The sequence below is a fragment of the Phodopus roborovskii genome, unplaced genomic scaffold (genome assembly GCF_943737965.1).
Source record: "Phodopus roborovskii unplaced genomic scaffold, PHOROB, whole genome shotgun sequence".
Taxonomy (NCBI): Eukaryota; Metazoa; Chordata; class Mammalia; order Rodentia; family Cricetidae; genus Phodopus; species Phodopus roborovskii.
The window spans coordinates 26,324,715-26,340,107 of NW_026126571.1; the positions used below are offsets into that span (position 1 = coordinate 26,324,715).

At 48.9% G+C, this 15,393-nt stretch overlaps 1 protein-coding gene across 1 annotated transcript in view; it reads right to left on the minus strand.

Moving 5' to 3' along the window:
- Positions 1 to 11,983: 11,983 nt before the first annotated feature.
- Dnajb6 (DnaJ heat shock protein family (Hsp40) member B6) overlaps positions 11,984 to 15,393 on the minus strand; it is a 61,250-nt gene continuing 57,840 nt past the window's right edge. The window contains exon 10 of the mRNA XM_051203142.1: positions 11,984 to 13,343. Within this exon, the coding sequence (XP_051059099.1) occupies positions 13,261 to 13,343 (83 nt within the window). The 3' untranslated portion in view covers positions 11,984 to 13,260. The remainder of the gene's footprint in view (positions 13,344 to 15,393) is intronic.

Here is a 15,393-nt window from a genome sequence, read left to right on the forward strand (position 1 = left end):
ATGCTCTCCTGTCAAAGGTACCAGGAGGGACCTAAGCGATTCTGCCTCTGTCCCTCCCCTCCCTCTCCCTCCCTCCAGTGCTTTGATACAAGTTTTCTCCGTAGCTTTGGAGCCTGTTCTGGAACTCACTCTGTAGACCAGGCTGGCTTTGAACTCACAGAGTTCTGCCTGCCTCTGCCTCCCCAGTGCTGGCATCAAAGGCGTGCGCCACCACTGCCTGGCTGAAAGCAGTTCTTTATCCTGCCTCCTTTCTGTCTTCTTTTCTCTCTTCCCAGTTCAAGGTTGACAATGAAGAGAATAAGCTCCTCGTCTGTGGGCAGCTGACCCCGTGAGTCTAGAGACTCACCCAGCCGCCCAGCCAGCTCACTGACTTTCGCAGAGAGCTTTCAGAGGTGCACGAATTAGTTCTCTCCAGCCAGGGAAGCTGAGTAAATGACCTTTGCCTCTCCTTGACTTCAGTCAAGAAGAAAGGCCCTGCACCTTACACCCTCCCCTGGAACTGGGAGCCAAAAGCTAGGAAGCCAACCAGAGGGACTTCAAGCCTCTGAAAAAATGGAACTTTGCATCATCACAGGAAAAATGCCACAGACACAACCTGTATCCCTGGAGCCGAGCTGGCTCCACTTGAGCAAGGGTGTTTCTAATTCTATAACCTAGAAGTCAGAAAGAGTGGAAAATTTTAAATCCTAAAACAAGGACAAGGCATGGTGGAATCAGGGCCTCATTATCAGGACTCAGAACCACAAACTGTGATGTTTTGGTTAAAGGACAAATTGCAGAGCCAGCTTCAGTCTACTTCTCCCCTGTCGGCTCAGGGCATTTCAGAGTGGACAGAAGGGCAGCAGGTAGGGGGAAATGGAAGGGACTGTCCCTGTCACTCTGTGTATTTTCCTGAGAGCTGCCCTCAGCCTCCACCCACCAGCCCTCAGAACCAAGCAAGCAGGGGCCAATCAAAGAAGCCAGGTACAGCGGAAGAGAATCCCAGCCTCTGCCTTGGCAGCAGCTAACTGAAGGACACCAGGAAAGTTCAGGCCTTGTCTACTATGGAAGCTGTAATTTGTCTACTGTGTGGATTATACATACACAGCAAGGCTCCAAAAGGTAAGGGCTTGAATATAAAACCAATATAAAGGAGGTGTGGAGAGCCCGTCCAGTCTGGGGTGGGAAGCAAGGGCCCCTATCCAGCTGAGAGCTTGGAGTAGGCTATACCTATAGTATCTCAGGTAGGAAGCACAGTGCTCAGCCTCCTCTGGAAAAATCCATTGCCCAAGAGCCACTGGATCCACATATAGGCTTGTTGTGAGCCCCTCCCCTGCCAGAACCTCACTCACTTTACATCCCTTTGGGGAGCCCTCTTCCTGGTCCCCAGCCTTCCTTAGGACTTCCCAGCATCCCTCAATATCATTCACACTATCAGCCATCTGCTCTTCCATCCAAGCACCTGCTGCAGGCTAAACTCTTCGTCCCAGCCAACCAGAACTGCCTTTGGGCCAATATACCAGGTCTGAAGCAGCGAGACAGATACTAAAATGGTGAGTGTACACAAGAAGTTTATAGACCACAGAACCCTCAGGAAGTCCCAGAAGTTAGTACTATACCCATTTATTGTGGTATGGAGTCGGCAAGCCTTTTCCCACTGAGACGGCTAGAATGCAAACTCCCATCCTCTGGGATACCCAGGTTGGTCCCAGGAGAGGGAGTCTGAATCTGCCCACCAACCTTGCATGTGTTAGACTTCTGACCAGTCATGCCCTAAATTAAACAATACTTCAGGTTGAGGTATCTTGGCCCTTGGGGGAGACTTCAGGTCTAAAGGTTATAACCACTTCCTGAAAGCCGTGGGGTTTGAACAGCAGCCCTCAAAGGGGCTGAATTTACAGGCCTCCCCAACTTACCAGTCATCCAAGTGGAAACCAAGCCTGGCTCTATGTTCCCCTGAGGAACAGTAGGATGGGACTCACTATGTCTGTGCCACCCAGAGCTCTTCCCATAACCACTCTGCCCAGCTGATAGAGGAGGAGTGTGAGCTGCCATGTGGGTGTTGGGAACTGAACCCCTGTCCTCTGGAAGAGCAGTCAGTGCTCTTAACTGCTGAGTCATCTCTGCAGCCCAGGATATACTACATCTTAATGTCAGCTGAAGCAAGAGGGCTGCAAGTTCAAAGCCTGACCAGGAGTGAACATGAACACAGAGCTCCTTTCTCATGCACTGTCTTCAGAAAACCTGGTCTAATCAGTGAGTGGGTTAAAGCTGAGTTCAGCCACGTGTGGCTCACACCTTTAATCCCAGCCATGGAAGGCAGAGGCAAGCGGATCTCTGAGTTCAAGGCCATCCTGGTCTCCATGGTAAGTTCTAGGACAGCCGGGGCTATGTAGGGAAGCCACTCAAAAAAACACAAGAACTAAAAAAGCTGAATTCAGTGTCTCCTTTTCCCCTCAGCTCCCCCAACAGCACAGATGGTCCTGCTACAACTGCTTCATGTTACAGATGTGGCCAGCTCTAGGGACAAGGCCCTGCACTGCATCGACACCTGTTGTCACCAATCTCACCTCCCAGCAGCCTCAGCTTGACCTGAAGCACTGCCTTCCTGCAGAGCTCAGGTGATGAATTCTGTCTGATGATCTTCACGGTTGCCCCATCTCAGCAGCTCCTTTGAGTGGAAATGTGTTTGGGGGAGGGGTGGTACTTTGTCCTAAATCATTGGCCATGTCTTGAGGTGGTGTCCTGAAGCACATGTGACTAGGGCAGCTGTGTGACACTGCCAGTTGGGGAGCTGAAACTGCTCTCCAGGACCAGCCACCTCCATATACCCAGTAAGACTTTTCTACCAGCCATGGAGAAGCAGGCAGATTCCCTGGGCCTGCCGATGGAATACCTTTTGCTTGGGAGTCTCCCCCTGGTGGCCTGAACACATTGCACTGCCCCTTCCCCGTGCTGCTGGCCTTAGAGCTTCATGTGACACCTGAGCAGTATTGCAGCTCTCAGGGCTGCTGGCTGCTGCTGGCTGCAGCCAGGAAGAAGGCTCTGGCGTGTGAGTGAGTCTAGAGTGTTGTACAAAGGCCTGCATGATTGCCCCATGAGCAGGTCTATCAGGAGGGTGCTTCCTGACAGCTACACTGGTCATCTGAGGATCGGCTCCCGCTGTCCAGCCCCTGAATGATGTTGCTTTCCACCTAGAAAGGCACCCCTCTGGTGAATGTTTTATACCTGCTCCCAAAAGTCCCTCGACACTGAAAGAAAAACATTTTCAACTAAATAATGGTGAAAAAGGAAAATTTCAAATTCTTCCCTAAGACGTGTTCCTGGCTTGTCACACGGAGCTCGTTTGAGTCCCAGCAGCCTGCAGAGCAGCTCATTCAGAGTCATGAGTCCCCACGGAACGTGACGGCAGTCATGGCTCCTGGAAACTTCAAACTGTTGGTAAGCATTTCCTCATCGAGGGAACAGGTGACTCCACTCCAGTTTGATCTGTCGCTTCACGGGACAGGCTCACTTTGCTTTTACATTCTGGCTGTCAATCTTGTCCCACGTCTACCATTTGGACTTTTGTAAATGGCTCCCAAAAGTCACAGAACTGACTGCTGTTCAGTGCACGAGCATCCTTTTAGCAATACTGTATTTGAATTGACTACTGAATCAGCATTTGGGAATGATTTAGACTTGAGTTACACGGTTTCTTATAACAGGCATGATCTACTGCCTCTCATACCAAATTTGAAACTTTTTGTTTAATGTATGTCCTTGAAAGTGGTGACAAAAGCATCTATTTCAAAGCAATTACTGTTTTATCCGGGTGGTCACATTTTATGACAATTTATTTTTGACAGTTTTGTTTAATGACCTGACAGCTTAATTAAGTCCAACTCTGACTAAACTGGATGTGACACACAGAACCAGTCCTGAAGAGAGATACCAGAGGCTGCCAGAGGTGAAGTATGCACTGAGGAATCCCTTTATACTGGGCTCAGCCCGACCCCAATGCTGACGTCTGGATGGATACACAATATTAACAGAGATACAGAGAAATGCAATAGTCTCTGGAGCTAAAACAGCTGCCCAGCACTGTGTACCATGATCTCGGCCTGTCTGAGTATATCTTAGATTTCTGCTCTCCACAGTATACAGCACTTACAGCTGTATACTGTTTAATACAGCTAAAAATTGAGGAGCAAGGTTTAAGAGCACGTAGAGAGGAGAAAGTGAGCATCCTTCTAGGTGTACCCTTCAGGGTTCCACACCAGCCACTGTATGTGCTGAGCTTATGCCTAAAAGGCAGTTGGGACATGCCTAAGTGGGGTCCCCTCCCCAAAGCAATGCACTCCTGTAGTGAGAAAGCTCCAGGAGAGTCCTCTGCTGCTTTCAGTTCTAACAATAAGTTTCAGGTCAATCTTACGTCAACTGACCTCCCTCCAAACTGAAGCCAGAGGGCAGGCAAGCAAGATGGCTCAGCGGGAGCTGAACTCCTGGAATCCAGTTGCAGAGAGGGAGGAGTGATGAGCAAAGGGGTCAAGACCAGGCTGGAGAAACCCACAGAGACAACTGACCTGAACAAGGGGGAGCTCATGGACCCCAGTCTGATAGCTGGGAAACCAGCATAGGACCGACCCAGACCCCCTGAATGTGGGTGTCAGTTAGGAGGCCTGGGCAGTCTATGGGGCCTCTGGTAGTGGATCAGTATTTATCCCTAATATAGGAATGGACTTTGGGAACTGATTCCACAAAGATGGATACTCTCTCAGCCTAGACACATGGGAGAGGGCCTGGGCCCTGCTCCAAATGATATGACAGACTTTGAAGACTTCCTTGGAAGGCCTCCCCCTCCCTGGGGAGCATGAAGGGGATGGGATGGGGGTTGGTGGGGGAACAGGAGAGGATGAGAAGGTTCAGGAACTGGGATTGATATATAAAACAAGCTTGCTTCAAATTTAAATTAAAAAAATGAAAGAGCAAAAGTAAAATAGAGTAATAATAAATAAATAATAAGCCACATTTAAAAAAAAATATGGCTCAGTGGACTGTTACTGCCAAGCTCCAAAACTTAAGTTTGTTCCCTGGGACCCACTTGGTGGAAGACACAACTCAGCTAGCTGTCCTCTGATCTCTATGTTCCCACTGTGCATACCTGCCTACCATAATACACACACACACACACACACACACACACACACATTTAAGGTCTTCTAAGTTTTTTTTTTTTTTTTTTTTTTTCCTTTTTGGTTTTTCTCAAGACAAGGTTTCTCTGTATTGCTTTGGAGTCTCTCCTAGAACTCACTCTGTAGACCAGGCTGACCTCGAACTCACAGAAATCCACCTGCCTCTGCCTCCTGAGTGCTGGGATTAAAGGTGTGTGCCACCGATGCCCGGCTAGATGTTCTAAGTTTTGTTATTTGGTTTTTTGTTTTATTTTGTTTAATCAAAAAACAGAGACTGGGTGTGGGGTATGCATCTTTAATTCTAACACTGTGCAGGTGGAGGCCAGCCTAGTCTACACAGAGTTTCAATCCATCCAGGACTACATAGTGAAAACCTATATCAAAAAAAAATAAATAAATAAAATTTTGCTGGGTGTGGTGGCTCAGGCCTTTAATCTCAGCACTTGAGAGGCAGAGACACTCAGATCCCTGAGTTCTAGGCCAGTCTGGTCTACAGAGTGAGATCTAGGCAGTCAAGACCACAAACAAAACCCAGAAATAAATAAAATTTAATGTAATTTAAAATTAAAGCCTGGAGCTACAAGACAAATGTAATGACCCTGCAGCCAGGCTATGCAGGCTGCTCTGACTTCCTGTTGCTGCTGCTGACTCTGGAAGTCGTTCTGTGGGGACAGAGGCAGGCACCATGAGTGTACCTCGTGTCTCCCCACTCTTGGGTCTGGGATAGGGAGCAGGGGGCATCATGTGAGGGGCAATGACTTTCCTTACAGATATGACTAGGGTTGGGATATTTTTGGGTTCTCTCATTTTATACCACAGCTTAAGTTCTTCCTGATTTCCACATAATTTATATTTATAGAAAGTAGGGAATATGGGGCTGGAGGGATGGCTCAGCGGTTAAGAGCACTGGCTGCTCTTCCAGAGGACCCAGGTTCAATTCCCAGCACCCACATGGAAGCCCACAACTGTCTGTAACTCCAGTTCAGGGGATGTAACACCTTCATACCAACACACATACAATAAAGTTAAATAAAGTGTTAAGACACAGGCCCCCATCTACCTCGTGATCTCCATTCCTTAACTGTACCCTAGAGAATAGAATGGTCAGATGCGCACACTTCTGAGCCAGAAGGTAGTCCCACTATGTGCTTCCTAAACCGTGCCAATATGTGTTTTGTGGCATGGGAAGATAAATGTCACCCTTGGTCCCTGCAGCCAGGGGCCGACCCTGGCAGGTCTGTGGACACTGGTTAGCTTCCTTCTGTCAGTGTACTCAGGGGGTATCAAGCTCAGGTGACAGGACTATTTTAAGTAGGAAGGACTGGAAATATTAACAATGGGTTTTATTTTTTCTCTATTAACCAGAAAACACAAATCACTATTTGTCATGAGTGTGGGAGAAGAGAATGACCCTGTCATTTACCACTGTCTTGGCACTCCTTTGCTGCTGAGTAGTGACTCTAGGAAGCAAACCTCCCACTCACTCCTCAGTAACACTACCAAGGGGACATTCTCTCACCCTGCAACTCAATTGTAACCTCGAGTAACTTGAACATTAATTAGAGGCAAACCAAGTTACACATGTGTGCAAGAGTCCACGTACATGCACACAAACATTCACATATGCGAGCATACAAGTGTGTGTGGGCCCTTGTGAGCCCACTGTGTGAACATGCATGGGTGCACATGCAAGTGCCTGTGTGTGAGCACGTGTGTATGCTTGCCCGTTTATGTGAGAAAATACATCAATTATATATCATGCATGCATGCATTTCTGTATGTGAACGCATATATGTGAGTAGGGGTATTAATGTCTGCACACACATATATGTGGTGTGCATCTTCAGAAGCAGGAGCCAATCCACGTGGTCCTGTTTTCTTTTGTTGAGGCGCCCTCTTGTGACCACCTGAAATATTGCAGAGTTGAGGAAGGTGAAGGACAGAATCTACTTACTCACAAGGTGGTCCCTCTGACCTTCATGTGCACACTACGGCATGAGTGTGCCCCCATAAACACACCACACCCAATATTAAATAACCAATGTTTTTTATGTAGTGACGCTTAGGGGCTAAGACAGAAGACACATTCTCAGCCCAGTTTCCAGTGGACAGCAGCATGTCCAGAGGACACAGTTGGAGCCTGCAGTGACAACTGGCCTTAAACTTGGAGGTTCCAGGTGGCCTGGCTCCTGCCATACAGTCACATTCTTCTGCTGTCTTCACACAGCTATCTGTGTTTGTCTTGCCTCCTCTCCCCTTCTCCTATACCAGTGTCTACCCTAAAGTAAAGAAAGGCTGTCTACAAAGACTGGGCTCCCTGTATGGTCACATCCAGGGGTCCCAAGGTGTGCAGTTTCTCAAGAGCCATTTTGAATCTGCAGAACCCAGAACACCTCAGGGAGGGGCAGAGATAGCATCATAAGGAACACATCACACTTTCTGGGTGACAGGCTGCAGGGCTCCATGCTACAGCAATGGCATTATGTCCAGGTCCTGCTAGTCCTTATCTGATGTGGCCCTTACCTAAATAATGGTCTTGTTCTCCTGGCTGCACTCCTACCTCCCAAATCTGTGGGACCTGAGCATAAGGCGGGAAGCAGATAGCATGAACAGGGATGCTGAGGCAGGCTGCCCTCCCTCGTGCCAGCTCCCCGCTCCAGGGAATCCAAAAGCTGCCTGGCCCTGGTCTCAGGGATAAAGGACAGAGAAGGAAACCTCCCCAGGGAGGCCTAAGCTACAGAGCCAGCCACGCCTTCCTAAGTCAAGGGGCTGATGGAGAGGCCCCAGGCTCTGTGGCCTGGTGATCCAGGTTGCTGCAGACCCCCACACAGTATCTTCTCCTGGGAGGAAGCCACATGCTCTAGCAATCCCCAAAGGCATCACCCCAGGATGCCCAGACCCCAATAGGACACCAGCAAGTGCTGTGTCCAGCTGTGACTGGACTCTGGGAAAACCCTAGTTAAAGCAACAGACTGTCTGGGCTGGGAGAATAGCTAAGTTGTATCCTGGGCTGCCTGCTGCCCACACAATATAAATGGTGCCATGGGCTTCCACAAAAACACAAACAATGCAGGGCTAGAATATATTGGGGATGAAGCTAACTGCCCGTGCCTGTCTGTGGACCCCAGGTACCTGTCATCTCCTTGTCCTCTCTAACACTTACCCCAGTGTCTCCAGCCAGGGGCCTCCATAAGACAATGGTTACACAGTCCCAGCCTTGATACCCAGTAAATAGCCAGGACAGAAGCTAAAGAGTCACACAACACACACCCACACATTAAAGGCCTTGTGCATGGACTGGGAGGGCCCTCCCTGGGCCTGCCCATCCTGTGGTACTCATGGGCAAGCTGACCTCCTAGAGCCAGCCCCAGACCGGTCAAAAAGCCAGGATGGCACTTTAGCCCGTCTGCTCAAACCTACACAGCTGAACAGTGATTCCATAAATCAGAGTCCCCTTCTCAGCATTTTTTTTTTTAATGCCATAAAAAACAAACCCTACTTGTCTGCTACAAAAACACACTGTGGCAGACTCAAGACAAAAGGTGAGGGATGAAGCTGGACAAGCTGGCTGCTCCAAGGCCCAGAAGCACTCAAGGCATGTGCCACCATGCCCAGCAAAACACATTAGTAAGAAAATAAACTAGATTTTAAAGAAGAGGAGGAAAGCGGTGCATGGCCGCGTTTTTAAACAGGTAACAAAGGCCTTCGACGGCTCTCAGCGCACTAGGAAAACCACCTCTCCTAGACAAGGTTACCTGATGACTGTGGGGTATTTTCTTGTGGCTTACAGATGTGCAGCCTGTACCCCTGATGTCCATCACAAACCCCAGCTATGTGAGAAAGAAACTGAGGAAGGGACAGACACACAGTCAGACTCTGGTCAAACTGAGGAAGGGGCAGACACACAGTCAGACTCTGGTCAAACTGAGGAAGGGACAGACACACAGTCAGACTCTGGTCAAACTGAGGAAGGGGCAGACACACAGTCAGACTGGTCAAACTGAGGAAGGGACAGACACACAGTCAGACTCTGGTCAAACTGAGGAAGAGGCAGACACACAGTCAGACTGGTCAAACTGAGGAAGAGACAGACACACAGTCAGACTCTGGTCAAACTGAGGAAGAGACAGACACACAGTCAGACTGGTCAAACTGAGAAAGAGACAGACACACAGTCAGACTCTGGTCTTGTTTGGTTCAACTTACAGAAAACAATGAGATGGACAGAGACTGACAGCAGAGCTAGCCCACACAGCCCACACCCACCAGGGTCAGGAACTGGCTTCAATCTGTTATAAAGTAGTAGCCCATGGCAGATCCTCAGGGTTCCCTGGGCGAGTGTCCTTCCCTCACTCTCACTCCTACCCTCTCCACAGAACCTTAGTCCACCTGGATACAGAAGCCATGGGCACTAGAACCTGCCCAACCCCCAGTTTCTCCATAACTGGTCCTTTGCAATGTTCAGCCAGGGCCCAGCCTATCATGTTTCCATCATTGGGTGAGAAGTGTTCTGATTTTACTTTACCTTTAAGGGTGGCCAGGGTGCTGTGAGTGGAGGGTTTGGCTCTTCCAAAAGTGTTGGGTACTTGGCTGGCAGGAAACTGATTGTGTAGTGAGGAGCTACCCACCACTGATTGGCAGCCCTGGGTTTAGGAGGCAGCACAGTGATGGAGAAGCACTCTTCACTGAGATAGATGGACAGCATGAAGACTGTCGGGCACTCCTGAGGAAGGCAATGCCACCCACCTGTCTAGAGAAAGCTCCTGACGCTTCCAAGGCATCATAGGAGGCCACTGTCACAGCCCCAGGCCCTCTTCTCAATCTGGGGCCTTTGGGGAAGCAGATAACTTGTCCACATGGAGCCTGGTATATATTTGACAACGCCTACAGTGACCAACCCTGGGCTGGCTCTCAGGTCCAACCTGCCTCATCATGACTCTCAGACAGGATGGTACCATCCTGGCTGAGTCAGTTGACAGGGACATCTCAAGGATAGCACCTAGTCATAGACCCAGCATCACCTTTGGATAAAATGGCCATGAGGACATTCACACAGGACATTCTCAGCATCATCTCTAGTGCAGAATACAGGAAAGGGGAAAATCTTTCAGTGGTAGGAGCTGCTCCAGACCTAGATCCAAGGATACCAGATGGCCCCAATAGCCAGGTAGGACTCAGAACAGTGAAGGCCCTTGCGAAAGGGTACAGGCAGGGCTGAATATAAGATAAATTAGGTCCCCCTCCAAAATGATCTGCAAAATAAAATGTTTCAATCCATATATTACTACTTTTCTTTTGGGGCGGTTAGGGTAGGACAGGGGCGGGCAGGGTGTGTCTTAATAAGTAGCCCTTACTGGCCTGGAGCTATCTACATAGACCCACTTGGTCTCAAACCCAGATTTATGTCTAGTGCTGTCTCCCAAGAGCTGGAATTAAAGACCTGTCCGGGGCTTCTCTGCCTTACAGCTGTGAGACTCTGTGGTCCAGATCTTGGGTCTTGACTGTGCTCAAACCGATTACACTCACTTCCACAGAGGGTGGGCTCTGAAACCCATCAGAGCCCACCAGCAAGGGTGAAAGGGTTCAGGCAGAGCCAGGGCATGGTCCTGATCTCCCCAGGTCCCTTCTCCCCAGCCCCACAGGTCATGTCCACAGCAAGAGGTCCACCTTCCATCCAACACATGAAAGACTGTAAAGATGGCTGGATACAAGCCCACACAGTGTCAGTTTGCCAAGTAGCAATGCTGTTCTGTACTCACTGCCCTTCTGGAAGGATCCTGCAATGACACACCAAGAGTCAATGATCAGCCTGGGCTGATTGGTACACTGCCACTGAACAAACCCTGAGCCCAGGTATGGACCAGCAGCCCTGGTTTTTCTGTGTCTCCTCATCTAAGCATAGGCCCACAGCAGGCCTTACACAAATGTTAGCTCCTCCCTCGTGGCTGTCACATTGCAGCAGCAGAGGGAAGAGTTGTCCTGGGATTTGAGTCCATCTGGGAAGTCAGGTTATCTGAAGACATGCAAAGGATCTGATGCATACATGGACACTGTGTACCCACTGGCTACATATCTGTGGCTTGCCTTGAGGAAGTGGCTATAGCTGAAGTAGTGGAAACTCTGTCCCTAAAACCTGTGACCATCCAGGTGGTGATGGTGCATGCCTTTAATCCCAGCATTTGGGAGGCAGCGGCAGGAGGATCTCTGTGGTCTACCGAGTGAGTTCTAGGATAGACTCCAAATCAATACAGAGAAACCCTGTCTGTCTCTCCTCCCTGCTCCCCCCCCAAAAAAAACCCAAATCCCTCTGTAACCATGGCATCATCATAGGCTTCATCTGAAGTGGTCTCTCCCACACATCCCAGCACCTTCCTCTTCAGTACTGCAGACTCGAGTGGCATATTGTCACAGTCATGGGGCCAAGGTGAGGAGGGACCTCTCCTCCAGGTCCAATCACGCTGCTGGCCCACAAAGCCATGCTCACTGGACTACAACTTGTATGGGACAGCAACACATCTTTTACCCCAAACTGTCACCTTATCTTCCATAACAAAATAAGGAGCTGGGAGATGATTCAGTGGGTGAAGGTGTTTGCCGTCACGTCTGACCACCTACATTGGGCCCCCAGGGAAACACATGGAAGAAGAGAAGCAACTCCCACAACTGTCCTCTGACTTTCACACATGTACCCATGCACACCTTTGCACAAAGGCACAAGCACATACTCTGAATAAATATATAAAACTGTATTAAAAAAAAAACATATAAGACCTGCTTTTATTCTTCAAAGTAACAGTTCAACCCACAGGAAGGAATGAGCACAAGAGAGCTGAACTCAGTGACGTTTACATTTTATTTACGTCAGTAGCACTAAATACATTATGCCTTGTGGGTCACATTTCCACAACACACATTAATACCAATCCACACTCCATGGTAACTGCCCACACTACCTCCCACTGAAACCAAGCAAACACAGCAAACACTTCGTGGTCATGCCCTCAAACCTCAGGTGACTGTCCCAGGCTCCTAGTTATGGCAGTGCCCAAAACCCACAAAACTCCCCCTTTCCACGCTACTGAACCCAACTGCTGGCATCGCAAGCCCACCAACACTTTCTGTGATGTTCTCCTTTCCAAGGAGATAAAGTTCGAGCAACAGATCCTTGTGGCCAAAAGGATCGCGTCCCCAAGAGGCACATGTAGCCCAGAAGAGAGATGACATCAGAACCACTCGGTGCTCAGTGCGAACGGCAGGTTAGGTGGCGGCAGGGCATGGGTTTGTGGCAAGATGCTTGTGAAGGGCCATGTTTGCAATCTGAAGAACCAAGGTCAAGCTTCTTGCTGGATAGCTGATTAATTCTGCACGCACCTGTGTGTGCTGTGTGTTTGTGTAAACAGCCAGGTGGCACTGGCCTACGAAAGCTAGAAATGATATTGCTAAGTAAAACCTTTTGACTGAAGGAAAGACAAATATTCCTCCAAGAAGAAAAGATGAGATTTCCCAAAAACTAAACTACATTTGGTATCAAATTTTGTCTACCTGGAGAAGATTAAGAGTTGAACAATAGATATAAGCAGCCTCTACGTCTGAAGTGGCTGAAGTGGCTCACAATGGCCTATGTGTTGCCAGAGTACCGAATCGAAAGTACCCTAACACCTATGGCTCAAACGCAGCTTACATTACCTGTTCCGCTGTTCTAAAACTGCACACTGTACCGCCGCCAGGAGACAGTCATGAACACATACCCAGCTCCCTATGGACCCTACTGGACTCCTACAGCTAACAAATACCGCGGTGCTGGGAGCAGGGCTTGGACTGCTGAAAAGAATGAGGCAGATCCTTACAACTCAAGAGGAAAACGCTACAGGTTTAGTGTTGGGGAAAAGCAGAGTTACAAGGCTAAGGCTGTGTCACAAGCTTATACTATACAGGCCACCCGGGATTGTCACCTCCATCTCCAACTCCCCTGATCCTACCGATCCGTGGGCACATGTCCATAATCCTGCTAAGCGAAGTGGCCCTGGGCGGCACCGAAAGGATGCCGCTGCCGTGCGCGTGCGCACCGCACACGAGAGCGGCTGCTGCGGCTGCCGCCAAGTCCAGCCTAGTGGTTCCCTTTGGTCGACTTCTTCTTCTTCGAGTCCTCTTTCTGCTTCTGCTTCTTCCTCTTGCCACCTTCCTTGAGCCCTAAGGAAACATGGCTTGTGAAACACTGCAGACCAGCAACTGCTTCCCCACGAGGAGGGTCACGCACCAGACACTTCCCCATATACAAGAGAGCAACAGAACAGTCATTCATGGTGTCCACATCGAAAATGAAAACACACTGAAGACCTTCCATGTAATCACAGCAAGCATCCTGCATTTACCCAGCAGCCCAGCCACAGAACCAGCTCTGTAGAGCAGGCTCTCAGTCCTCATAGGCCCTGCCAAGACCCTACCTGCAGAGCACACAACCTTGTTACCTACACAGCCGAGTCAATCAGAGACACTCCCTTCTGCAATGGACAGCCCACTGTTCCTTGCCGACCTTTTTCTTTCTTGAAAACAAAGCCTCTCATTTTCCCTGTCATTAAAGCTAACCAGTGCAACCTTACCCACCGAGGCCACAGCAGACTGATGGAGGCTCAGCTTCTGGATGTTTCCAACGAGCCAGAAATGAAGGGTTCTGCCTTCAGGCCTGCAGAAGTTCTCAGACCCTGGCCACAATGAAGTAGGTGGGATGTTGAACAGGAGCCACAAGAGATCTCAGAACCCCAGCTTCTAGAACATGCCCACAGATACCTCAAAATTCCTGTGGTGAGATGCACCAAAATCTTAGCACATGAAATCAGTTTGGGGAGGTTAGGTGCACAAGAGTGAGGCTAGTAGGGTTAGATGCAGGCTCCAGCTCTGTGAATTGCAAGCTGTGCTCTGTGAGAGGTCCACATTCCACAGTGATACTGGGCAGGACCAAGTTCTGCAGGAAGAAGGAAGGAAGGTTTTACTCCTTCATTCATGGTTTCCCTTATGTTGAATAATTTCCATCTCTAATGGTCATGTGTTCTTCACAGTTCACAGACCCATGTTATGTGTGGGATACACAATTGAAAAATGCCACTAATGTCTTCTCCAAGAAGTGCAACATGCAGAACAGCCCACAAAGGAAAAAAAAAAAAAAAAAAAAAAAGGAAGGAAGAAAGAAAGAAAGAAAGAAAGAAAGGAAGGAAGAAAGAGAAAAGGAAAGCCAACACATACTAGACCCAAGGCTCAGCGATACAGAGCTTACCTACGTATGGGCAATCCACAGTTCCAACACATACACACACACACACACACACACACACACACACACCGCCCAATCCATGGAACTCTTGAGAGCCTGACACCCCTAAGGTGGCTTGAATTGCACAGTAAGTCCTTCTCTAAGAAGACACCTCAGTGAAAATTGTTTTCATCTGGGAAAAACCCCTTCCTGGTGCCAACCAGCCTCACTACATCTAGACTGTACCTGGCATCTCTCTAGCTGAGAGCCGATGGGACCTGCAACTGGGGTGGTCTGCACAAAGTTTCTCTTTAATGTGCTTTTTAAGGAAAACTTGCCCAACACTTGTAAATCCAATCAAAGCCAGTAATAATGGCAAAACTATTGAAGGCTGCACTGGTTCAACAAGTGCAAGAAGCCTGACCCAGACCTGCTTAGTTCTTCAACATGGATCTCAGAATTTAAGAGGAAAGGTCTGAGCTTGGTCCTCTTCTCCCAACATCAGAGCACCAGACTTTGCAAAGGCTTCTGTGTTGCCTAGAGGACAGTGGCTTGCAATAGAGAGCAAGCTATGTTGCCCAGAGGTCACAGCTTTGTTGTTGTGGAAACCAGAAACCGCTTTTGTATCATCGTAGCTAAGTTTCTAATGTCCTTCGCAACAGGGTTTTGTTTTCGCTTTGTTGTTAAGTCAAGCTCTTGTGTGGCTCAGGTGGCAATTTGGAGAACCCCAGTTCAAAGTGAGTCATCATTTCTGAGAGAGAAGGTAAGTGAAGGGATGCTCACGCACTTCCTTATAGAAAGGAAGTGAAGGGTTGCTCACACATTTTTCTATTGAAGGTAAGTGAAGGGGTTGCTCACACTCTTTTCTATATAAAGACATGGTTCCTTAAAAACATGGGACAGAACAGAGACACACTGGCTACACCCAGAGCCATGCTGGCAGGTGCTCCTGGCTCCAGACTCGGGGACACACAGGGAGACAACCTCATTCAC